The sequence below is a fragment of the Pseudophryne corroboree genome, chromosome 7 (assembly GCF_028390025.1).
Source record: "Pseudophryne corroboree isolate aPseCor3 chromosome 7, aPseCor3.hap2, whole genome shotgun sequence".
In the NCBI taxonomy this organism is placed as follows: domain Eukaryota; kingdom Metazoa; phylum Chordata; class Amphibia; order Anura; family Myobatrachidae; genus Pseudophryne; species Pseudophryne corroboree.
In genome coordinates this window covers 35,029,772-35,055,915 of record NC_086450.1, presented here as the reverse complement: position 1 = coordinate 35,055,915, position 26,144 = coordinate 35,029,772, and the positions used below count along the sequence as shown (strand labels likewise).

Sequence of the window (26,144 nt, the reverse complement as noted above, 5' to 3'; positions counted from 1 at the left end):
CGAGAAATAGAATTATCGGTAAGTAAATTCTTATTTTCTCTATCGTCCTAAGTGGATGCTGGGGTTCCTGAAAGGACCATGGGGATTATACCAAAGCTCCCAAACGGGCGGGAGAGTGCGGATGACTCTGCAGCACCGAATGAGAGAATTCCAAGTCCTCTTTTGCCAGGGTATCAAATTTGTAGAATTTTACAAACGTGTTTTCCCCCGACCACGTAGCTGCTCGGCAGAATTGTAATGCCGAGACCCCTCGGGCAGCCGCCCAAGATGAGCCCACCTTCCTTGTGGAATGGGCCTTAACAGATTTAGGCTTTGGCAGGCCTGCCACAGAATGAGCAAGTTGAATTGTGTTACAAATCCAACGAGCAATCGTCTGCTTAGAAGCAGGGGCACCCAACTTGTTGGGTGCATATAGTATCAACAGCGAGTCAGATTTTCTGACTTCAGCCGTCCTTGAATTGTATATTTTTAAGGCTCTGACAACGTCCAACAACTTGGAGTCCTCCAAGTCGCCAGTGGCCGCAGGCACCACAATAGGTTGGTTCAGGTGAAACGCTGATACCACCTTAGGGAGAAAATGCGGACGAGTCCTCAGTTCTGCCCTATCCGAATGGAAGATTAGATAAGGGCTTTTATAAGATAAAGCCGCCAATTCAGATACTCTCCTGGCGGAAGCCAGGGCCAGTAACATAGTCACTTTCCATGTGAGATATTTAAAATCCACCTTTTTCAATGGTTCAAACCAATGGGATTTGAGGAAATCTAAAACTACATTTAGATCCCACGGTGCCACCGGAGGCACCACAGGAGGCTGTATATGCAGTACTCCTTTAACAAAAGTCTGTACCTCAGGAACTGAGGCCAATTCTTTTTGGAAGAATATTGACAGGGCCGAAATTTGAACCTTAATAGATCTCAATTTGAGACCCCTAGACAATCCTGATTGTAGGAAATGTAGGAAACGACCCAGTTGAAATTCCTCCGTCGGAACACTCCGATCCTCGCACCACGCGACATATTTTCGCCAAATGCGGTGATAATGTTTCGCGGTGACTTCCTTCCTTGCCTTAATCAAGGTAGGAATGACTTCTTCTGGAATGCCTTTCCCTTTTAGGATCTGGCGTTCAACCGCCATGCCGTCAAACGCAGCCGCGGTAAGTCTTGAAAGAGACAGGGACCCTGTTGTAGCAGGTCCCTTCTCAGAAGTAGAGGGCACGGGTCGTCCGTGACCAACTCTTGAAGTTCCGGGTACCAAGTCCTTCTTGGCCAATCCGGAGCCACTAGTATTTCTTACTCCTCCTCACCGTATAATCTTCAATACCTTTGGTATGAGAGGCAGAGGAGGAAACACATATACTGATTTGTACACCCAAGGTGTTACCAGTGCGTCCACAGCTATTGCCTGTGGATCTCTTGACCTGGCGCAATACTTGTCCAGTTTCTTGTTGAGGCGAGACGCCATCATGTCTACCATTGGTCTTTCCCAACAGTTTATTAGCATGTGGAAGACTTCTGGATGAAGACCCCCCTCTCCCGGGTGTATATCGTGTCTGCTGAGGAAGTCTGCTTCCCAGTTGTCCACGCCCGGGAAGAACACTGCTGACAGTGCTATTACGTGATTCTCCGCCCAGCGAAGAATCTTGGCAGCTTCTGCCATTGCACTCCTGCTTCTTGTGCCGCCCTGTCTGTTTACATGGGCGACCGCCGTGATGTTGTCCGACTGAATCAACACCGGTTTTCCTTGCAGGAGTGGTTCCGCCTGGCTTAGAGCATTTTAGATTGCTCTTAGTACCAGAATGTTTATGTGAATAGACTTTTCCGGGTTCGTCCATACCCCCTGGAAGTTTCTTCCTTGTGTGACTGCTCCCCAACCTCTCAGGCTGGCGTCCGTGGTCACCAGGATCAAATCCTGTATGCCGAATCTGCGGCCCTCCAATAGATGAGCCTTTTGCAACCACCACAGAAGATATACCCTTGTCCTTGGCGACAGGGTTATTCGCAGGTGCATCTGAGGATGCGACCCTGACCATTTGTCCAACAGATCCCTTTGGAAAATTCTTGCATGGAATCTGCCGAATGGAATTGCTTCGTAAAAAGCCACCATTTTTCCCAGGACTCTTGTGCATTGATGTACAGACACCTTTCCTGGTTTTAGGAGGTTCCTGACAGGTCGGATAACTCCTTGGCTTTTTCCTCGGGAAGAAAAACCTTTTTCTGAACCGTGTCCAGAATCATCCCTAGGAACAGCAGACGTATCGTCGGAAAACAGCTGCGATTCTTGGAATATTTAGAATCCAGTCGTGCCGTCGAAGAACTACTTTAGATAGTGCTCTTCCGACCTCCAACTGTTCTCTGGAACTTGCCCTTTTTAGGTCGTGCAAGTAAGGGATAATTTAGATGCCTTTTTTCTTTGAAGAAACATCTTTTCGGCCATTACCTTGGTAAAAAGGCCCGGGGTGCCGTGGATAATTCAAACGGCATCGTCTGAAACTGATATTGACAGTTCTGTACCACGAACCAGAGGTACCCTTGATGAGAAGGACAAATTTTGGACATGGAGGTAATCCTTGATGTCCAGGGACACCATATAGTCCCCTTTTTTCCGGTTCGCCATCACTGCTCTGAGTGACTTTATCTCGATTTGAACCTTTTATGTAAGTGTTCAAAACATTTTAGATTTAGACTATGTGTCACCAAGCCGTCTGGCTTCAGTACCACAATATAGTGTGGAAAAATAATACCCTTTTCCTTGTCGTAGGAGGGGTACTTTGATTATCACCTGCTGGATATACAGCTTGTGAATTGTTTCCAATGCTGCCTCCCTGTCGGAGGGAGCCGTTGGTAAAGCAGACTTCAGGAAGCTGCGAGGAGAAGATGTCTCGACTCTCCAATCTTTACCCCTGGGATAATACTCGTACGATCTAGGGGTCAACTTGCGAGTGATCCCACTGCGCCCTGAGACTCTTGAGACTACCCCCCCACCTTGAGTCCGCTTGCACGGCCCCAGCGTCATGCTGAGGACTTGGCAGACGCGGTGGAGGGCTTCTTTTCCTGGGAAAGGGCTGCCTGCTGCAGTCTACTTCCCTTACCTCTATGTCTGGGCAGATATGACTGGCCTTTTGCCTGCATGCCCTCATGGGAAAGGAAAGATTGAGGCTGAAAAGACGGTGTCTTTTTTAGCTGAGATGTAACTTGGGGTAAAAAAGGTTGGATTTCCCAGCTGTTGCTGTGGTCCCCAGGTCCGATGGACCGACCCCCAAATAACTCCTTCCCTTTATACAGCAATACTTCCATCTGCCGTATGGGATCTGTATCACCTGACCACTGTCGTGTCCCTGACATCTTCTGGGAGATATGGACAACGCACTTATCTTGATGCCAGAGAGCAAATATCCCTCTGTGCATCTCACATACATATATATAGAATGCATCCTATTAAATGCTCTACATGAATAAAATATTTTCAGTCAGGGAATCCGACCAAGCCAACCCAGCACTGCATCTCCAGGCTGATGGCGATCGCTGGTCGCAGTATAACCACCGTATGTGTGTATATACTTTTTAGGATATTTTTCCAGCTTCCTATCAGCTGGCTCCTTGAGGGCGGCCGTATCTGGAGACGGTAACGCCACTTGATAAGCGTGTGAGCGCCTTATCACCCTAAGGGGTGTTTCCCAACGTACCCTAATTTCTGGCGGGAAAGGGTATAACGCCAATATTTGCTATCGGGGTAACCCTACGCATCATCACACACTTCATTTTATTTTATCTGATTCAGGAAAAACTACAGGTAGTTTTTTCACTCCCACATAATACCCTTTCTTGTGGTACTTGTAGTATCAGAAACACGTAACACCTCCTTCATTGCCCTTAACGTGTGGCCCTAATGAGAAATATGTTTGTTTATTCACCGTCGACACTGTATTCAGTGTCCGTGTCTGTGTCGACCGACTGAGGTAAATGGGCGTTTTTAAAACCCCTGACGGTGTTTCTGAGACGCCTGGACCGGTCCTAATAGATTGTCGGCCGTCTCATGTCGTCAACCGACCTTGCAGCGTGTTGACATTCTCACGTAATTCTCTAAATAAGCCATCCATTCCGGTGTCGACTCCCTAGAGAGTGACATCACCATTACAGGCAATTTCTCCGCCTCCTCACCAACATCGTCCTCATACATGTCGACACACACGTACCGACACACAGCACACACACCGGGAATGCTCTGACAGAGGACAGGACCCACTAGCCCTTTGGGGAGACAGAGGGAGAGTCTGCCAGCACACACCAAAAACGCTATAATTATATAGGGACAACCTTATATAAGTGTTTCTCCCTTATAGCATCTTTTATATATATACAATATCGCCAAAATCAGTGCCCCCCCTCTCTGTTTTAACCCTGTTTCTGTAGTGCAGTGCAGGGGAGAGCCTGGGAGCCTTCTCTCCAGCTTTTCTGTGAGAGAAAATGGCGCTGTGTGCTGAGGAGATAGGCCCCGCCCCTTTTTCGGCGGCCTCGTCTCCCGCTATTTTTGAAGTTAGGCAGGGGTTAAATATCTCCATATAGCCTCTGTGGGCTATATGTGAGGTATTTTTTGCCTCTAATAAGGTTTTTATTTGCCTCTCAGAGCGCCCCCCCCAGCGCTCTGCACCCTCAGTGACTGTTGTGTGAAGTGTGCTGAGAGGAAAATGGCGCACAGCTGCAGTGCTGTGCGCTACCTTTATGAAGACTCAGGAGTCTTCAGCCGCCGATTTTGGACCTCTTCTCTCTTCAGCGTCTGCAAGGGGGCCGGCGGCGCGGCTCCGGTGACCATCCAGGCTGTACCTGTGATCGTCCCTCTGGAGCTAGTGTCCAGTAGCCAAGCAGCAAATCCACTCTGCACGCAGGTGAGTTCACTACTTCTCCCCTAAGTCCCTCGTTGCAGTGATCCTGTTGCCAGCAGGACTCACTGTAAAGTAAAAAACCTAAGCTAAACTTTCTCTAAGCAGCTCTTTAGGAGAGCCACCTAGATTGCACCCTTCTCGTTCGGGCACAAAATCTAACTGGAGTCTGGAGGAGGGTCATAGGGGGAGGAGCCAGTGCACACCACCTGATCTGGTAAAAGCTTTACTTTTTTGTGCCCTGTCTCCTGCGGAGCCGCTATTCCCCATGGTCCTTTCAGGAACCCCAGCATCCACTTAGGACGATAGAGAAATAAACTGTAAATACTGTACTGCATGCATGATAATGTACTAGATCAGTAACAGCACAGTCTGGAACCTGATCCCTAGAGGAGGCGGTGGGCCCCCAGGCAGTAGGGCCCACTGGTGGTTTCCCCTGTACCCCTGTGGGCCAGTCCAACCCTGCATAGTATCTTTTTATTGTGGTTGCTCTCTACCCAGAGGTATAAGTGTGAGGAGACGCATTCAGTGGGTATTGTGTAGAGATGTGCACCGGAAATTTTTTGTGTTTTGGATTCGGTTCCGCGCCCGTGTTTTGGATTCGGACGCGTTTTGGCAAAACCTCCCTTAAATTTTTTTGTTCGATTCGGGTGTGTTTTGGATTCGGGTGTTTTTTTTCAAAACCCCCTCAAAAACAGCATAAATCGTAGAATTTGGGGGTAATTTTGATCCTATAGTATTATTAACCTCAATAACCATAATTTCCACTCATTTCCAGTCTATTCCACCTCACAATATTATTTTTAGTCCTAAAATTTGCACCGAGGTCGCTGGATGACTAAGCTAAGCGACCCAAGTGGGCGGCACAAACACCTGGCCCATTTAGGAGTGGCACTGCAGTGTCAGACAGGATGGCACTTTAAAAAATTGGCCCCAAACATCACATGATGCAAATATACAAAAAAAAAAAAAAAAAAAAAAGAGGTGCAAGATGGAATTGTCCTTGGGCCCTCCCACCCACCCTTATGTTGTATAAACAGGACATGCACACTTTAACAAACCCATCATTTCAGCGACAGGGTCTGCCACACGACTGTGGCTGAAACGACTGGTTGGTTTGGGCCCCCATCAAAAAAAGAAGCAATCAATCTCTCCTTGCTCAAACTGTCTCTACAGAGGCAAGATGTTCACCTCATCATCATCCTCCGATTCCTCACCCCTTTCACTGTGTACATCCTCCTCCTCACAGAGTATTAATTTGTCCCCACTGGAATCCACCATCTCAGGTCCCTGTGTACTTTCTGGAGGAAATTGCTGGTAAATGTCTCCACTGAGGAATTGATTATAATTCATTTTGATGAACATCATCTTCTCCACATTTTGTGGAAGTAACCTCGTACGCCGATCACTGACAAGGTGACCGGCTGCACTAAACACTCTTTCGGAGTACACACTGGAGGGAGGGTAACTTAGGTAAAATAAAGCCAGTGTGTGCAAGGGCCTCCAAATTGCCTCTTTTTCCTGCCAGTATACGTACGGACTGTCTGACATGCCTACTTGGATGCTGTCACTCATATAATCCTCCACCATTCTTTCAATGGTGACAGAATCATATGCAGTGACAGTAGACGACATGTCAGTAATCGTTGGCAGGTCCTTCAGTCCGGACCAGATGTCAGTTTTCGCTCATGACTGCCCTGCCCTGGTAGAAAATGAAGGAAGAGCTGTTGGCGGGTCACGTTCCGCTTGACTTGACAAGTGTCTCACCAGCAGGTCTTTGAACATCTGCAGACTTGTGTCTGCCGGAAAGAGAGATACAACATAGGCTTTAAACCTAGGATCGAGCACGGTGGCCAAAATGTAGTGCTCTGATTTCAACAGATTGACCACCCGTGAATCCTGGTTAAGCGAATTAAGGGCTCCATCCACAAGTCCCACATGCCTAGCGGAATCGCTCTGTTTTAGCTCTTCCTTCAATCTCTCCAGCTGCTTCTGCAAAAGCCTGATGAGGGGAATGACCTAACTCAGGCTAGCAGTGTCTGAACTGACTTCACGTGTGGCAAGTTCAAAGGGTTGCAGAACCTTGAACAACGTTGAAATCATTCTCCACTGCGCTGGAGTCAGGTGCATTCCCCTCCTTTGCCTATATCGTAGGCAGATGTATAGGCTTGAATGGTCTTTTGCTGCTCCTCCATCCTCTGTAGCATATAGAGGGTTGAATTCCACCTCGTTACCACCTCTTGCTTCAGCTGATGGCGGGGCAGGATCAGGAGTGTTTGCTGGTGCTCCAGTCTTCGGTATGCGGTGGCTGAATGCTGAATGTGGCCCACAATTCTTCGGGCCACCGACAGCATCTCTTGCACGCCCCTGTCGTTTTAAAAAAAATTCTGCACCACCAAATTCATTGTATGTGCAAAACATGGGACGTGCTGGAATTTGCCCACATGTAGTGCACGCACAATATTGGTGGCGTTGTACGATGACACAAATCCCCAGGAGAGTCCAATTGGGGTAAGCCTATCTGCGATGCTGTTCCTCAGTTTCTGTAAGAGGTTGTCAGCTTTGTGCCTCTTATGGAAAGCGGTGATACAAAGCGTAGCCTGCCTAGGAACGAGTTGGCGTTTGCGAGATGCTGCTACTGGTGCCGCCGCTGCTGTTGTTGCTGCGGGAGGCAATACATCTACCCAGTGGGCTGTCACAGTCATATAGTCCTTAGTCTGCCCTGCTCCACTTGTCCACATGTCCATGGTTAAGTGGACATTGGGTACAACTGCATTTTTTAGGACACCGGTGACTCTTTTTCTGACGTCTGTGCAGATTCTCGGTATCGCCTGCCTAGAGAAGTGGAACCTAGATGGCATTTGGTACTGGGGACACACTACCTCAATAAATTCTCTAAGTCCCTGTGAACTAACGGCGGATACTGGACGCACGTCTAACACCAACACAGCTGCCAAGGCCTGAGTTATCCGCTTTGCAACAGGATAACTGCTGTGATATTTCATCTTCCTCGCAAAGGACTGTTGGACAGTCAATTGCTTACTGGAAGTAGTACAAGTGGTCTTACGACTTCCCCTCTGGGATGATGATCGACTCCCAGCAGCAACAACAGCAGCGCCAGCAGCAGTAGGCGTTACACTCAAGGATTCATCGGAGGAATCCCTGTTAGGAGAGGACTCGTCAGACTTGCCAGTGACATGGCCTGCAGGACTATTGGCATTCCTGTCTAAGGAGGAAATTGACACTGAGGGAGTTGGTGGTGTGGTTTGCAGGAGCTTGGGTACAAGAGGAAGAAGGGATTTAGTTGTCAGTGGACTGCTTCCGCTGTCAGTCTAGAGATGAGCGCCCTGTCACCCAAAGTTTTTGAACTTGTCACTGACTTATTATGAATGCGCTCCAGGTGACGTATAAGGGAGGATGTTCCTAGGTGGTTAACGTCCTTACCCCTACTTATTACAGCTTGACAAAGGCAACACACGGCTTGACACCAGTTGTCTGCATTTCTGTTGAAATAATTCCACACCGAAGAGGTGATTTTTTTGGTACCGTATTTGCCGGCGTATAAGACGACCCCCAACATTTCCACTCAAAATATAGAGTTTGTTATATACTCGCCGTATAAGACTACCCCCTCTTGCGCACACCTTCCACACACCAAATAAAACGTAAAAGAACAAAGAAGTTTAAAACTTGCATCATATTTCTTTCTTTTTGCTGGTGCCATGATAGGGTTGATAGGCGTTTGACGGCTGGACTTTTTCTATGCTGTATTGTACTGTACAATGGTGCAGTACTGTGGTTGGCTGTTGGCTGTATACAAAGCTAGATTGGATTGGTCCCTGCTCCCTGTCTGCCCTCCCTGTCTCCCTGTCACTAGCAGCAGTCTATTAATACCAAGTGACATACTGTATATTATGACCGCATGTGCAAGGGGCGGGGCGGAGCGCCGCTGCTTCCCGCAAAGCAGAACGGGCCGGTCACGCCGAAAAGGCTGACGCCACTGTATCGCTGCTGATGCTCGCCGCAGCCACGCTGATGACCCGCCGCGGCCGCAGTGCATCGGGAGGCCACTATGGTACCCGGCGTATGAAGTGCACCCGGCGTATAAGACGACCCCCCCACTTGGAGGCATGTTTTGCAGGGCAAAAAAGTAGTCTTATACGCCAGCAAATACAGTATTTTGACCAGGCATGTCAATGGCCATATTCATCCCACGGACAACAGGTGTCTCCCCGGGTGCCTGACTTAAACAAACCACCTCACCATCAGAATCCTCCTTGTCAATTTCCTCCCCAGCGCCAGCAACACCAATATCCTTATCCTGGTGTACTTCAACAGTGACATCTTCAATCTGACTATCAGGAACTGGACTGCGGGTGCTCCTTCCAGCACTTGCAGGGGGCGTGCAAATGGTGGAAGGCGCAAGCTCTTCACGTCCAGTGTTGGGAAGGTCAGGCATCGCAACCGACACAATTGGACTCTCCTTGTGGATTTGTGATTTAGAAGAATGCACAGTTCTTTGCTGTGCTTTTGCCGGCTTAACTCTTTTCATTTTTCTAGCGCAGGGATGGGGAACCTTCGGCCCTCCAGCTGTTGTTGAACTACACATACCAGCATGCCCTACAACAGTTTTAGCATGGCCAAATAGCAAACCAATAGCAAGGCATTCTGGTATGTGTAGTTCAACAACAGCTGTAGGGCCAAAGGTTCCCCACCCCTGTTCTAGCGGGAGGATGAGTGCTTCCATCCTCATGTGAAGCTGAACCACTAGCCATGAACATAGGAGAGGGCCTCAGCCGTTCCTTACCACTCCGTGTTGTAAATGGCATATTGGCAAGTTTACGCTTCTCCTCAGACGCTTTTAATTTAGATTTTTGGGTCATTTTACTGAACTTTTGTTTTTTTGGATTTTACATGCTCTCTACTATGACATTGGGCATCAGCCTTGGCAGACGACGTTGAAGGCATTTCATCGTCTCTGCAGCAGCTTCAGCACTAGGTGGAAGTGGATCTTGATCTTTCCCTATTTTACCCTCCACATTTATGTTCTCCATTTTGTAATGTGTGGAATTATATGCCAGTAATATTATTATATCAATAGCAATGGCCTACTGTACTGTACTACTATATACTGGTGGTCACCAAAATTCTGCACTGTACTACTATATACTGCTCACAACAATGCAGCACAGATATGGATACTAGAAGTGACACAGAGCTGCAAGATACAGCAATGGCCTACTGTACTGTACTACTATATACTGGTGGTCACCAAAATGCTGCACTGTACTACTATATGCTGCTCACAACAATGCAGCACAGAAATGGATACTAGAAGTGACACAGAGCTGCAAGATACAGCAATGGCCTACTGTACTGTACTACTATATACTGATGGTCACCAAAATGCTGCACTGTACTACTATATGCTGCTCACAACAATGCAGCACAGATATGGATACTAGAAGTGACACAGCTGCAAGATACAGCAATGGCCTACTGTACTGTACTACTATATACTGGTGGTCACCCCAATGCTGCACTGTACTACTATATACTGCTCACAACAATGCAGCACAGATATGGATACTAGAAGTTACACAGAGCTGCAAAATACAGCAATGGCCTACTGTACTACTATATACTGGTGGTCACCAAAATGCTGCACTGTACTACTATATACTGCTCCCAACAATGCAGCACAGATATGGATACTAGAAGTGACACAGAGCTGCAAGATACAGCAATGGCCTACTGTACTGTACTACTATATACTGGTGGTCACCAAAATGCTGTACTGTACTACTATATACTGGTCACAACAATGCAGCACAGATATGGATACTAGAAGTGACACAGAGCTGCAAGATACAGCAATGGCCTACTGTACTGTACTACTATATACTGGGGGGTCACCAAAATGCTGCACTGTACTACTATATACTGCTCACAACAATGCAGCACAGATATGGATACTTGAAGTGACATGGAGCTGCAAGATACAGCAATGGCCTACTGTACTGTACTACTATATACTGGTGGTCACCAAAATGCTGCACTGTACTACTATATACTGGTCACACAACAATGCAGCAGATATTGAGCACTGATCAGGATACTAGAACTGAGTCTGACACGGAGCTGCAAGATACAACAATGGCCTACTGTACTGTACTACTATAATATACTGGTGGTCACCACAATGCAGCACACTGAGCACAGATATTTGCAGCACACTGAGCACAGACATTGAGCTTTTCAGGCAGAGAAAGCAGCCACATCCTCTCCGCTCAGTCTACAATGCACGAGTGAAAATGGCGGCGACGCGCAGTTCTTTATATGGAATACGAATCTCACAAGAATCCGACAGCGGGATGATGACGTTCGGCCTCGTTTGTGTTAACCGAGCAAGGCGGGAAGATCAGAGGCGGCCTCGGACACGTGTAAAACACGTGAAGTTCGGGGGGGTTCAGATCTTGACGAACCGAATCCGCTCATCTCTAATATTGTGCTATTAATAGTAATACACAGTGTCAGTATGTATATGTGCAAAAAATTCAATCATAGTTCATGGAATGAATGCAATACAGATGTGTCCTTCCTAATTGTTGCTGCAGTCACGTTAAACAGCCCTTCTAGTCACTCCGAGGGCCTAATTCAGGGTTGATCGCAGCAGCAAATTTGTTAGCAGTTGGGTAAAACCATGGTGGTCATTCCGAGTTGATCGCTAGCTGCATTTGTTCGCAGCGCAGAGATCAGGCTAAAAAACGGCAGTTCTGCGCATGCGTATGCGGCGCAATGCACACGCACGACGTAGGGGCAGTTTTGCACAGGGTCTAGCAAAGCTTTTCAGTCGCACTGGTTGCCGCAGAGTGATTGACATGAAGTGGGCGTTTCTTGGTGGCAACTGACCGTTTTCAGGGAGTGTTTGGAAAAACGCAGGCGTGCCAGGGAAAACACAGGCGTGGCTGGGCGAATGCTGGGCGGGTGTGTGACGTCAAATCTGGAACTGAATAGTCTGAAGTGATTGCAAGCGCTGAGTAGGTTTTGAGCTACTCTGAAACTGCACAAAAATGTTTTGCAGGCGCTCTGCGATAAAAACGTTCGCACTTCTGATAAGCTAAAATACACTCCCAGTGGGCGTCAGCATAGCGTTTGCACGGCTGATAAAAACTGCTAGCGAGCGATCAACTCGGAATGACCCCCCCATCTGCAGTGCAGGTGGGGCAGATATAACATGTGCAGAGAGAGTTAGATTTGGGTGGGGTGTGTTCCAACTGAAATCTAAATTGCAGTGTAAAAATAAAGCAGCCAGTATTTACCCTGCACAGAAACAAAATAGCCCACCCATATCTAACTCTCTCTGCACATGTTATATCTGCCCCACCTGCAGTGCACATGGCTTTGGCCAACTGCTAACAAATTTGCTGCTGCGATCAACTCTGAATTACCCCCCTAGTCCTGAGCGCATTTACTTATGGTGAGCGCCTTCTCTTGCATCTTTTTACTCAAAAATGCGTCTTATTGCTATGCGAATAAGACGCACATGCAGTTTATGCTGATTGCAGCTTGTGTATAGTCTCTGTGCGACTGCAGCTGTATCTGCATACAAAATGCTACGTTACAGTGTTTTCCACTGACACTGTAATGTAGCATTTCGCATGCAGATGCAGGGCTATATTCAATTAGAGTCGAAACCTGCCGTCTTGTCGGAAAGATGGCAGGTTTCAACTTTTTCTGGTTGGAAGGGGTTCCAACCTATTCAATTCCCCCCTCAGTTTTCCAACAAGTCGGGAAATTTGACTTGTCGGAAAGCACGTAGATTGGCAGAATAGCCCCCGATCCACATGCTTGTGTCGGAAACAGGGCCAAATCCAACAGGCTTTTGCCCCCTTTCCGACAATCTCGATCCGACTTTAAAAAAAGGCGGATTGAGGACATGAGACGGGGGAGCGGGGCGGCGGACTGCAGGGCACTACTTCCGATGGGCATCCGCCCGGCCAGGCTCCTCTCTTCCGGCAGCGATGATGTCGATCTGGGAGGAGGAGGGGACAGCAGCTTAGTGCTGTCAGCAGCAGTGCCGAGGGGACACCAGGAACGCCCAAATCCGACAGTCGGATTTGCCCGTTCATTGAATAGCCCTTGTCGGATCCATTCCGACAAATGTATATCGGAATGGATCCGACATTAATTGAATATACCCCACAGCTGCATTTGCACACAGAATAAACACATGCAGCACATCATTCTAATCACGGTAGTCTGCTAGTGCATCTTGGTGGTCATTCCGAGTTGTTCGCTCTGTAAATTTCTTCGCATCGCAGCGATTTTCCGCTTATTGCGCATGCGCAATGTACGCACTGCGACTGCGCCAAGTAAATTTGCTATGCAGTTAGGAATTTTACTCACGGCATTACAAGGTTTTTTCTTCGTTCTGCTGATCGTAATGTGATTGACAGGAAGTGGGTGTTTCTGGGCGGAAACTGGCCGTTTTATGGGAGTGTGTGAAAAAAAACGCTACCGTTTCTGGGAAAAACGCGGGAGTGGCTGGAGAAACGGAGGAGTGTCTGGGCGAACGCTGGGTGTGTTTGTGACGTCAAACCAGGAACGACAAGCACTGAACTGATCGCACTGGAAGAGTAAGTCTCGAGCTACTCAGAAACTGCACAGAGAAGTCTTTTCGCAATATTGCGAATCTTTAGTTCGCAATTTTGATAAGCTAAGATTCACTCCCAGTAGGCGGCGGCTTAGCGTGTGCAATGCTGCTAAAAGCAGCTTGCGAGTGAACAGCTCGGAATGAGGGCCCTTATTCGCATAGCGAAGGGCTCTCATGCGCCCTGTGTGCCGCAACTCATAACGTACGGAACCACTCAAAGCATGGCCTGCATCTGTATATCTGCTATGTACCAGAAGAGAGTTGTGAAATATTTGTAGAACCCATTAATGGAACTATGGACAGAAGCACAATCAAATTGTCTGTATAACAGATTTGCATGCCAGCACACCTATTAATGTAACATTCATCCCAATTGTCAAGATTTTCATGGGACAGTCCGGATTCACAGGGTGTCAGAGGGACACTTCTTGGTGGCTTGAGGTGGGGGTTTGGGCATATAGGGGGCCTATTTTAGAGCAATGCGGCATGTGCAAATGACAGGAGCTATGGTTCAATGTCACAGAGGAGGGGATTAGGTAAGGAAGACCATTTAATCAGTAAATAAATGATTTTAGAATGGTCATTTTTTGGGGGTATCTTTTTTTTTTCCCACTTCTAGCCTTTCCCATCCTAATTCAGATGTTTCAGTGTTTTATTTCTAAGGAATTATTTTCCATTTACAGTATATTTATTTATGTCCAATTGTTAACACTATTTTCATCCAAAGAGCAGTGTGCAAATATAATAAAATTCTGTCTTGGTGTTCTTAGTTAAAACATTCACATTCGGTAGGCTTGATTTCTTTGATGCTGCATTTATGGAGGCTATTATTTGATTCACAGTAACTCTAATTTACATTGTTATTGTATTCTGGGAGAAGTCAGGGAGTAACTGAAAACTTGTGATTTCAATCTGGCACCTACCGTAACAGTGGGTACACGCACATACCTGTATGCGTCCATGCGGCTTTGCTTTTCCGACACTTAACGTTTTCTGTCGCCATTCAAAATGCCAACGCTTTTAATTTCAACAGGCAGACCGCCAATAGTCGAGTTTAGGGAATGGGCTTTTATCATCTAAAAATACTAGGTTGACATATCGACTGTCCGTCCGGGAACGGAAACACTAAGCAACGTCGTTTATCGAGCACATCGCCTAGTGTGTACCTACCTTATGTCACATGCTTTAGAGAAGGCTCCACATCGCAGAGACAAAACAATATAAGTGATGGGAAAAGAGGGGTTTTATTGTAAGTACAATACCCATAATAATATATCTATAACACCACGGATCCCATTATACGGAAGGTGGACAATTCGTAGCCTGTATGTAAGAGGTAAAACACTTACCTGTGCTGTAGTGGGGTCTTGTGTGGAAATGTATATATCAAACTCATTTTCCTCTCCCTTTGGTACGACGAGAACAGAATTGGTCTCCATATAGAACTGTTCCTGTCCTCCAATGTGAATTTCCCCTTGAGAAAAGTCAGAAGACAACGCGTTATAATCCCTGATGTCTCATCAATCAGCTCTTACCGCAGTAAAGGGTGCTGCCTAAACTCAGAGGGGCTGATTCATCCAATGGCAATCTGCTGCCATACACTCCGTGATTTCCAACTGCACTGTACACACACCTCTATGGTACCCGGAACATCGCACGTTTTTCCTGTGCACCTCTATGGTAGTACAATGAAACACTTGAGATGTTGCTGGCCGCGATGTGCCATTGTAGACTGTGAGCTCTCACGAGCAGGGCCCTCCTCCCTCACTTATACCATCATCTCCTCCCCACTGCCTACAATGGCACCTAATGATTGGATTCTGCCACCCTGCTGCTTATTGGGTATTATGATATTATGACGGCTGATGCAGCAATGTTTATAAACCACATCCATGTCCTGCAATGTTCCGTCCTGTAAGAACCTTTGTCATGCTGTTTCTGTACTTTATTAGGCACCGCAGACCCCTTGTGGCAACATATAGGCACTGCAGACCCCTTGTGGCAACATATAGGCACCGCAGACCCCTTGTGGCAACATATAGGCACCGCATACCCCTTGTGGCAACATATAGGCGCTGCAGACCCCTTGTGGCAACATCTAGGCACCGCAGACCCCTTGTGGCAACATATAGGCGCTGCAGACTCCTTGTGGCACCATATAAATAAAGGATATTAAATAATAATACAAATCATAATATTTCTGCAAAGGCATGTTGCGGCTGCGTCACTAATAAAATTGCCCCATAACATCCTAAAATAAAAACAGGATCCCCTGTATGGATGAATGTATCCTTGAGATTGGTAGGAGCCTAGGGGGTATTTGGCAGACTTCCTTAGTAACTCTATTGACTCTCTCTGCAGACAGTTAAGGGCCCCACACACTACAACGATATGTTTGAGGCTGAAGTCGGATGTGATTTCCCTTGAACTCCCCCGGAACCTTCCCGAGAGTGATTCCATACAATTTAGAGATGTGCAGCGGGCATTTTTCGTGTTTTGTGTTTTGGTTTTGGATTCGGCTCTGCGGTCGTGTTTTGGATTCGGATGCGTTTTGGCAAAACCACCCTTTCAGGTTTTGGATTCGGATGTGTTTTGGATTCGGGGAGATTTAAAAAAAAAAACTAAAAAGCAGCTAAAATCATAGAATTTGGGGGTAATTTTGATCCTACTGTATTATTAACCTCAATAACCATAATTTCCACTAATTTCAAGTCTATTCTGAACACCTCACACCTCATAATATTATTTTAAGTCCTAAAATTTGCACCGAGGTCGCTGGATGACTAAGCTAAGCGACCCAAGTGGCCGGCACAAACACCTGGCCCATCTAGGAGTGGCACTGCAGTGTCAGACAGGATGGCACTTAAAAAAATACTCCCCAAACAGCACATGATGCAAAGGGAAAAAAGAGGTGCACCAAGGTCGCTGGATGGCGGTCGCTGGATGGTTAAGCTAAGCGACACAAACACCTGGCCCATCTAGAATTAGACTCCAGTATCATGTGAATTATAATCAATATCACTGGAATTATTTGTTATAATCAATGGAATTATTGGTCCAAATCACTGGAAGAAAATGACAAAATCACTGGAATTAAATGGCAGTAATGTCGGGAATTATATCAAATGGCAGTACCACTGGACATATACGGAAGTGTCAGACAGGATGGCACTTTTAAAAAAAATAGTTCCCAAACAGCACATGATGCAAAGAAAAGAGAAAAAGAGGTGGACTGACACTGAGCACTGACCAGTGATTCTGAGCACTGATGATACTACTGAGCAGTGATACTGAGCACTGATGATACTACTGAGCAGTGATACTGAGCACTGATGATACTACTGAGCAGTGATACTGAGCACTGATGATACTACTGAGCACTGATGATACTACTGAGCAATGATACTGAGAACTGAGCACTGACCAGTGGTACTGAGCACTGATGATACTACTGAGCAGTGATACTGAGCACTGATGATCCTACTGAGCAGTGATACTGAGCACTGATGATACTACTGAGCAGTGATACTGAGAACTGACACTGAGCACTGACCAGTGATACTGAGCACTGATGATACTACTGAGCAGTGATACTGAGCACTGATGATACTGCTGAGCAGTGATACTGAGCACTGATGATACTACTGAGCAGTGATACTGAGCACTGATGATACTACTGAGCAGTGATACTGAGCACTGATTATACTACTGAGCAGTGATACTGAGCACTGATGATACTACTGAGCAGTGATACTGAGCACTGATGATACTACTGAGCAGTGATACTGAGCACTGATGATACTACTGAGCAGTGATACTGAGCACTGATGATACTACTGAGCAGTGATACTGAGCACTGATGATACTACTGAGCAGTGATACTGAGCACTGATGATACTACTGAGCAATGATACTGAGAACTGACACTGAGCACTGACCAGTGGTACTGAGCACTGATGATACTACTGAGCAGTGATACTGAGCACTGATGATCCTACTGAGCAGTGATACTGAGCACTGATGATACTACTGAGCAGTGATACTGAGAACTGACACTGAGCACTGACCAGTGATACTGAGCACTGATGATACTACTGAGCAGTGATACTGAGCACTGATGATACTGCTGAGCAGTGATACTGAGCACTGATGATACTACTGAGCAGTGATACTGAGCACTGATGATACTACTGAGCAGTGATACTGAGCACTGATTATACTACTGAGCAGTGATACTGAGCACTGATGATACTACTGAGCAGTGATACTGAGCACTGATGATACTACTGAGCAGTGATACTGAGCACTGATGATACTACTGAGCAGTGATACTGAGCACTGATGATACTACTGAGCAGTGATACTGAGCACTGATGATACTACTGAGCAATGATACTGAGAACTGACACTGAGCACTGACCAGTGGTACTGAGCACTGATGATACTACTGAGCAGTGATACTGAGCACTGATGATCCTACTGAGCAGTGATACTGAGCACTGATGATACTACTGAGCAGTGATACTGAGAACTGACACTGAGCACTGACCAGTGATACTGAGCACTGATGATACTACTGAGCAGTGATACTGAGCACTGATGATACTGCTGAGCAGTGATACTGAGCACTGATGATACTACTGAGCAGTGATACTGAGCACTGATGATACTACTGAGCAGTGATACTGAGCACTGATGATACTACTGAGCAGTGATACTGAGCACTGATGATACTGCTGAGCAGTGATACTGAGCACTGATGATACTACTGAGCAGTGATACTGAGCACTGATGATACTACTGAGCAGTGATACTGAGCACTGATTATACTACTGAGCAGTGATACTGAGCACTGATGATACTACTGAGCAGTGATACTGAGCACTGATGATACTACTGAGCAGTGATACTGAGCACTGATGATACTACTGAGCAGTGATACTGAGCACTGATGATACTACTGAGCAGTGATACTGAGCACTGATGATACTACTGAGCAGTGATACTGAGCACTGATGATACTACTGAGCAATGATACTGAGAACTGACACTGAGCACTGACCAGTGGTACTGAGCACTGATGATACTACTGAGCAGTGATACTGAGCACTGATGATCCTACTGAGCAGTGATACTGAGCACTGATGATACTACTGAGCAGTGATACTGAGAACTGACACTGAGCACTGACCAGTGATACTGAGCACTGATGATACTACTGAGCACTGATGATACTGCTGAGCAGTGATACTGAGCACTGATGATACTACTGAGCAGTGATACTGAGCACTGATGATACTACTGAGCAGTGATACTGAGCACTGATTATACTACTGAGCAGTGATACTGAGCACTGATGATACTACTGAGCAGTGATACTGAGCACTGATGATACTACTGAGCAGTGATACTGAGCACTGATGATACTACTGAGCAGTGATACTGAGCACTGATGATACTACTGAGCAATGATACTGAGAACTGACACTGAGCACTGACCAGTGGTACTGAGCACTGATGATACTACTGAGCAGTGATACTGAGCACTGATGATCCTACTGAGCAGTGATACTGAGCACTGATGATACTACTGAGCAGTGATACTGAGAACTGACACTGAGCACTGACCAGTGATACTGAGCACTGATGATACTACTGAGCAGTGATACTGAGCACTGATGATACTGCTGAGCAGTGATACTGAGCACTGATGATACTACTGAGCAGTGATACTGAGCACTGATGATACTACTGAGCAGTGATACTGAGCACTGATGATACTACTGAGCAGTGATACTGAGCACTGATGATACTACTGAGCAGTGATACTGAGCACTGATGATACTACTGAGCAGTGATACTGAGCACTGATGATACTACTGAGCAGTGATACTGAGAACGGACACTGAGCACTGAGCAGTGATACGGAGCACTGATGATACTACTGAGCAGTGATACTGAGCACCGATGATACTACTGAGCAGTGATACTGAGAACGGACACTGAGCACTGAGCAGTGATACGGAGCACTGATGATACTACGGAGAACTGACACTGAGCAGCACGATGCAGCACAAGACACTGTACTAGTATTAGTATTAGTGAGCAGCCCAAAAGCACTCTGGAATTGTCACCCCCCAGATACCACTGTGACTGGAATGATGATGACCGATGCACAGTCACAGGACACTAATACCACAGCACCCTACAGCAGCAAGATGCAGCACAAGACACTGTACTAGTATTACTGAGCAGCATGATGCAGTACAAGATACTGTACTAGTATTACTGAGCAGCACAAGACACTGTACTAGTATTACTGAGCAGCACCATGCAGCACAAGACACTGTACTAGTATTACTGAGCAGCACGATGCAGCACAAGACACTGTACTAGTATTACTGAGCAGCACGATGCAGCACAAGACACTGTACTAGTATTACTGAGCAGCACAAGACACTGTACTAGTATTACTGAGCAGCACGATGCAGCACAAGACACTGTACTAGTATTACTGAGCAGCACGATGCAGCACAAGACACTGTACTAGTATTACTGAGCAGCACGATGCAGCACAAGACACTGTACTAGTATTACTGAGCAGCACGATGCAGCACAAGACACTGTACTAGTATTACTGAGCAGCACGATGCAGCACAAGACACTACTAGTATTACTGAGCAGCACGATGCAGCACAAGACACTGTACTAGTATTACTGAGCAGCACGAGACAATGGGCACTGATACTGAGAACTGACACCTAGAGAACGTAGCCACGTCCTCTCTGTACTCTCTACTATGCCCAAGTGATAATGGCGGTGACGCGCGGCTCTTTATATGGAATCCGAATCCCGCAAGAATCCGACAGCGGGATGATGACGTTTTGCCTCGTTTGGGTTTTCCGAGTCAAGTGGGAATAACCGAGCCGGGCTCGGAACCGTGTTTGACATGTGGAGTTCGGTAGGGTTCGGTTCTCGGCGAACCGAACCCGCTCATCTCTAATACAATTTGGTACATTGGTGCTATTTTTGCATAAGATATATTGCATGCGATTGATGAAGCCGCTATACATCACATGCGATATATATCGTACGGCATACAATTGTACCATGAGATATATCTGATGGGCTGGATAGAGGGCTACGGGGGCTAGGAGTGTCCTGAGAATGCCGGTCACACTTCCCTGTGATACATCGCATGCGATATATCACATGCACAAAATACACACTTTTCTCATCAGATTCCATCCAATTCCGATACATCATTAGTGCAGCACCAACGACCTATGGGATCCTATCCGACAGCCACGGGGACGCTCATCAGATTGGATACGATCTAAAACACATACGATTGTACACGATTTCATACAATATATCAGACTGATACTGTATATCGGAATTGTATGAAATCGTCCTAGTGTATGGGGCCCTTTACTGTTAGTCGCCTCTTGCAGAATATGGCTGATAAAGTATTTGACACTAATCTGCTCACAAATACAAATATAGGGTCTAATTCAGAGTTGATCGCAGCAGCAAATTTGTTAGCAGTTGGGCAAAACCATGTGCACTGCAGGGGGGGGGGGGCAGATGTAACATGTGCAGAGAGAGTTAGATTTGGGTGGGGTGTGTTGAAACTGAAATCTAAATTGCAGTGTAAAAATAAAGCAGCCAGTATTTACCCTGCACAGAAACAATATAACCCACCCAAATATAACTCTCTCTGCACGTTATTTCTGCCACACCTGCAGTGCACATGGGGGGTCATTCCGAGTTGTTCGCTTGCTAGCTGCTTTTAGCAGCATTGCACACGCTAGACCGCCGCCCTCTGGGAGTGTATCTTAGCTTAGCAGAATAGTGAATGAAAGATTAGCAGAATTCCTACTAACTAATTCTTTGCAGTTTCTGAGTAGCTCCAGACCTACTCACAGATTGCGATCAGCTCAGTCCGTTTAGTTCCTGGTTTGACGTCACAAACACGCCCTGCGTTCGGCCAGCCACTCCCCCGTTTCTCCAGGCACTCCCGCGTTTTTCCCTGACACGCCTGCGTTTTTTTGCAAGCGCCGGGAAAACGCTGAGTTACCACCCAGAAACGCCCCTTTCCTGTCAATCATTTACCTATTAGCAGTGCGACTGAAAAGCGCCGCAGAATCCACAGCAAATCTGCTAAGTTTTTAGTTAAATAACTAAGCGCATGCGCCCTGCATGCCTTGCGCATGCGCAGTTTGCAACAAATCGCAGCATAGCGAAAATCGGCAACGAGCGAACAACTCGGAATGACCACCATGGTTTTGGCCAACTGCTAACAAATTTGCTGCTGCAATCAGTTCTGAATTACCCCCATATTGCCAAAGATGTGAAATTAAGGTTTGCTGGTTAATGATATCCTCAGTTGTGCCCCCAACAATTTATCTCACTCTAAGGGGTCAATTCAATTAGAGGTGAACTGAGGGAGTTGACCACAAGGTGCGGTTGCAATGGTGGCAGCCTAAGTTGTGCCCCAAATATGCACCTAAATCGCATATTGCCCCATAAGTGTGTGTTAAAATATGTTAATTAGGGGCTACCGTATGTGCGGCATAAAAGTCTGCTTTTCAGCTGTTGAGAGAGTCAACATAGAACTATCAATTATTTACCAGCATGTTTAGAGGCATATAATGCCTGCATGGTTAAACGGATTTAAGTAGGATTATAAATTATCCTGGTGCCGGCAATGTCGTAGCCAGTAGCATAACTAGGGGTCCGCAGCCACTGCGGTCACTTGGAAGCGCGCAGGGCTGCGGGGCGCCCTAGCCGCCGCCACTGATTTCTTGCTGGGAAGGACACGAAGGGTACAGCGCAAACCTCTCCTGTGTGTCCCTCCTGGGTCTCCGGCGGCAGCGGCGTGTCTGTTAATTGAAGTGCCCATTCGTGAGCTCAGATTGTCTCACAAACCGGCAGTTCATTTAACAGACACGCCGCTGCCGCCGGAGACGCAGGAGGGACACACAGGAAAGGCGCACGCTGTGCCCTCTGTGTCCTCCTTCCTAAAATGCACAGCAGCGGGGGGAGCCAGGGGGGGGGGGTACATGGCACTGGAGGAGCATATTTGGCACTGAGGGGGGGGGGGGGCATATTTGGCATGGGGGGCATATTTAGCACTGAGGGAGCATATTTGGCATTGGAGGGGGGGCATATCTGGCACTGAGGGGGGGCATATTTGGCACTGGGGGGGCATATTTGGCATGGGGGGCATATTTGGCACTGAGGGAGCATATTTGGCACTGGGGGGGCATATTTGGCACTATGGGAGCATATTTGGCACTGGGGGGCATATTTGGCACTATGGGAGCATATTTGGCACTTGGGGGGGCATATTTGGCACTGGGGGAGCATATTTGGCACTGAGGGGGGCATATTTGGCACTGGGGGGTATATGTGTACCTGTCACTGGGGGGGGGGCATATTTGGCACTGGGGGCATATGTGTACCTGGCACAGTGGGGGAATATCTGGCACTGGGGGTATATGTGGCACTGGGAGCACAGTCCTAGCAACAAGCATTACCCCCTGGTTACAAGCACAACACCCAGCATGAAATCCCTGGCAACAAGCATTACCCCCTACCAACGAGCATGACACCCAGTGCATGAAACCCCTGGCAACGAATATTACTTCCTGGTAACAAGCTTGAAACCCAGCACATGATACCTCTGGCAACAAGCATAACACCTACCGCATGAAACCCCTGGCAACGAGCATGACACCCTGAGCATGAAAACCCTTGGCACCGTGCATGGAACCAAGAGCATGAAACCCCTGGCAACGAGCATGACACCCTGAGCATGAAAACCCCTGGTACCGTGCATGGAACCAAGAGCATGAAACCCCTGGCAACGAGCATGACACCCAGTGCATGAAACCCCTGGTAACAAGCATGACACCCTGAGCATGAAACCTCTGGCAATGAGCATGACACCCAGTGCATGAAACCCCTGGCAACGAGCATGACACCCAGTGCATGAAACCCCTGGCAACGAGTAGGTAATTTAAAAGTAATTAGAAGCCTTACTGTAGGACTTAATGTGTAATGGGCATTACGGTGTGTGGCATAATGTGTCACAGGCATTATGGTGTGTGGCATACTATATCACGGGCATTGTGGTTTGTGGTATAATGTCTCAGGGTCATTGCAGTGTGGCATAGTGTATAACGGGCATTGCGGCGTGTGGCATAGGGTATAATGGGCATTGCGGTATGTGTCAGGCATTACGGTGTGTTGTATACTATATCACGGGCATTGTGGTATGTGGTATAATGTCTCTGGATCATTGTGGTGTGTGTCATACTGTGTCACGGACATTGTATGTGCTATAATGTATCAGGGGCATTGCAGTGTGTAGCATAATGTATAACGGGCATTGCGATTCCTGTCATAATGTGTCACAGGCATTACGGTGTGTGGCATAATGTGTCGGGGGCATTACAGTGTGTGCATATTGTGTCATGTGCATTATTGTGTGTGGAATAATGTCTAAGGGCCATTGCAGTATGTGGCATAATGTATACTGGGCATTACTATAAGGAGGAAAAATGACACAAATAATGTAAGGGGCATGAATCAGGATTATTTTTCTTTCCTGTGGTGGCTAACGTCTGGGCGTGCAGGTTGCAAAACTGGGGTATAAGGTAGTCTTTTCCTGCAATGCCACGCCCCTTTATGCAAAGCTATGTCCATTTCGGCAAGGACACGCCCCTTTTGCGGTTCATCGCTTCACTAGTGCCAATTATGGGGGGCTTGATAAATCTGGGCTAGTGACTGTGGAAAGAATGACTGTGTACTAAGGAGACAGATACAGATACTGAGGACACAAACACAGAGACCCCGCAGAAATGGTAGTGTAATACCCTGCTATATGAGGTATTATGTGTAGCACACTACAGAGTACTGTATGTACATTTGATTATACAGGAAGATAAATCCCAGCAGCCTTGGCAGCAGCTCTAGAGGTCCGGGGCAGGTCTCATGACCAGTGACAGTAGGAGGGAGGACAATTGGTCAGGACTGAGAGCTGAGGTAACCATTTTGGTGAAACAGGAGCTGCGCTGAGGGAGGTCCATGTCAGTGACAGCAGCCATGCATAGAGACATCCCAGAGGCGGATTAGGAAGTGCTGTGTAATAGTCAGCGTGAGGTAGTGTGCCCCTGCCTAGCTGATTGCAGGCTGCCTGTGAGGTAGTGTGCCCCCGCCCAGCGGATTGCAGGCTGCCTGTGAGGTAATGTGCCCTTGCCCAGCGGATTGCAGGCTGCCTGTGAGGTAGTGTGCCCCTGCCCAGCTGATTGCAGGCTGCCTGTGTGGTAGTGTGCCCCTGCCCAGCTGATTGCAGGCTGCCTGTGAGGTAGTGTGCCCCTGCCCAGCTGATTGCAGGCTGCCTGTGAGGTAGTGTGTCCCTGCCCAGCTGATTGCAAGCTGCCTGTGAGGTAGTGTGCCCCTGCCCAGCTGATTGCAGGCTGCCTGTGAGGTAGTGTGCCCCTGCCCAGCTGATTGCAAGATGCCTGTGAGGTAGTGTGACCCTGCCCAGCTGATTGCAGGCTGCCTGTGAGGTAGTGTGCCCCTGCCCAGCTGATTGCAGGCTGCCTGTGAGGTAGTGTGCCCCTGCCCAGCTGATTGCAGGCTGCCTGTGAGGTAGTGTGCCCCTGCCCAGCTGATTGCAGGCTGCCTGTGAGGTAGTGTGCCCCTGCCCAGCTGATTGCAAGCTGCCTGTGAGGTAGTGTGCCCCTGCCCAGCTGATTGCAGGCTGCCTGTGAGGTAGTGTGCCCCTGCCCAGCTGATTGCAAGATGCCTGTTAGGTAATGTGACCCTGTCCAGCTGATTGCAGGCTGCCTGTGAGGTAGTGTGCCCCTGCCCAGCTGATTGCAGGCTGCCTGTGAGGTAGTGTGCCCCTGCCCAGCTGATTGCAGGCTGCCTGGGAAGAAAGGACTGATCGAAGCATCTGTGTGAATCGTCTCCGCTCTGCATCAGGTCTGCTAACTCTATACACAGCACTACATCCTAGAGAGGCGCTTCTAATATTATATATCTAACTGCAGTACATTCAGGTGCCACTGACTTCACTTTAACATAAAAATTGCAGTAAAGTAGCTCTGATAGAGGACACTGGTAACTGCTAATGGTATACAGAGACATTGATGCCAGATCATTGTACTTCTTCAGGGATCATCTCAGCCATCTCCACTACAGCGTTACAGCATATCCAGTGACAGTCGCACATCTGCATAACACTGCAACCGCCACCTCCAGCAGGTTATTTGTAAACTTTCAGGGGGTCATTCCGACCTGATCGCACGCTGCCATTTTTCGCAGGGCAGCGATCAGGTCACTACTGCGCATGCGAATACGGGTACAAATCGGATCGTTGCTGGGCGATGGATTTAACGAAGAATCCATTCACACAGCCGATCACAAGAAGATTGACAGGAAGAATGCGTTTATGGGTGTCAACTGACCGTTTTCAGGGAGTGGTTGGAAAAACGCAGGCGTGTCCAAGGGTTTGCAGGGCGGGTGTCTGACGTCAATTCCAGGACCGGACAGGCTGAAGTGATCACAAGTCCAGACTTCCCTGCATAAACCATCAC

The 26,144-nt window shown here is 47.5% G+C and overlaps 1 protein-coding gene across 5 annotated transcripts in view; it reads right to left on the bottom strand.

The window, feature by feature from the left end:
- LOC134944371 (aldehyde oxidase 1-like) overlaps positions 1 to 26,144 on the bottom strand; it is a 267,367-nt gene that overhangs the window by 69,575 nt on the left and 171,648 nt on the right. For all 5 annotated transcript variants that reach the window (XM_063932949.1, XM_063932950.1, XM_063932951.1 and 2 more), the window contains one exon: positions 14,883 to 15,007. In XM_063932949.1, the coding sequence (XP_063789019.1) occupies positions 14,883 to 15,007 (125 nt within the window). The remainder of the gene's footprint in view (positions 1 to 14,882; positions 15,008 to 26,144) is intronic.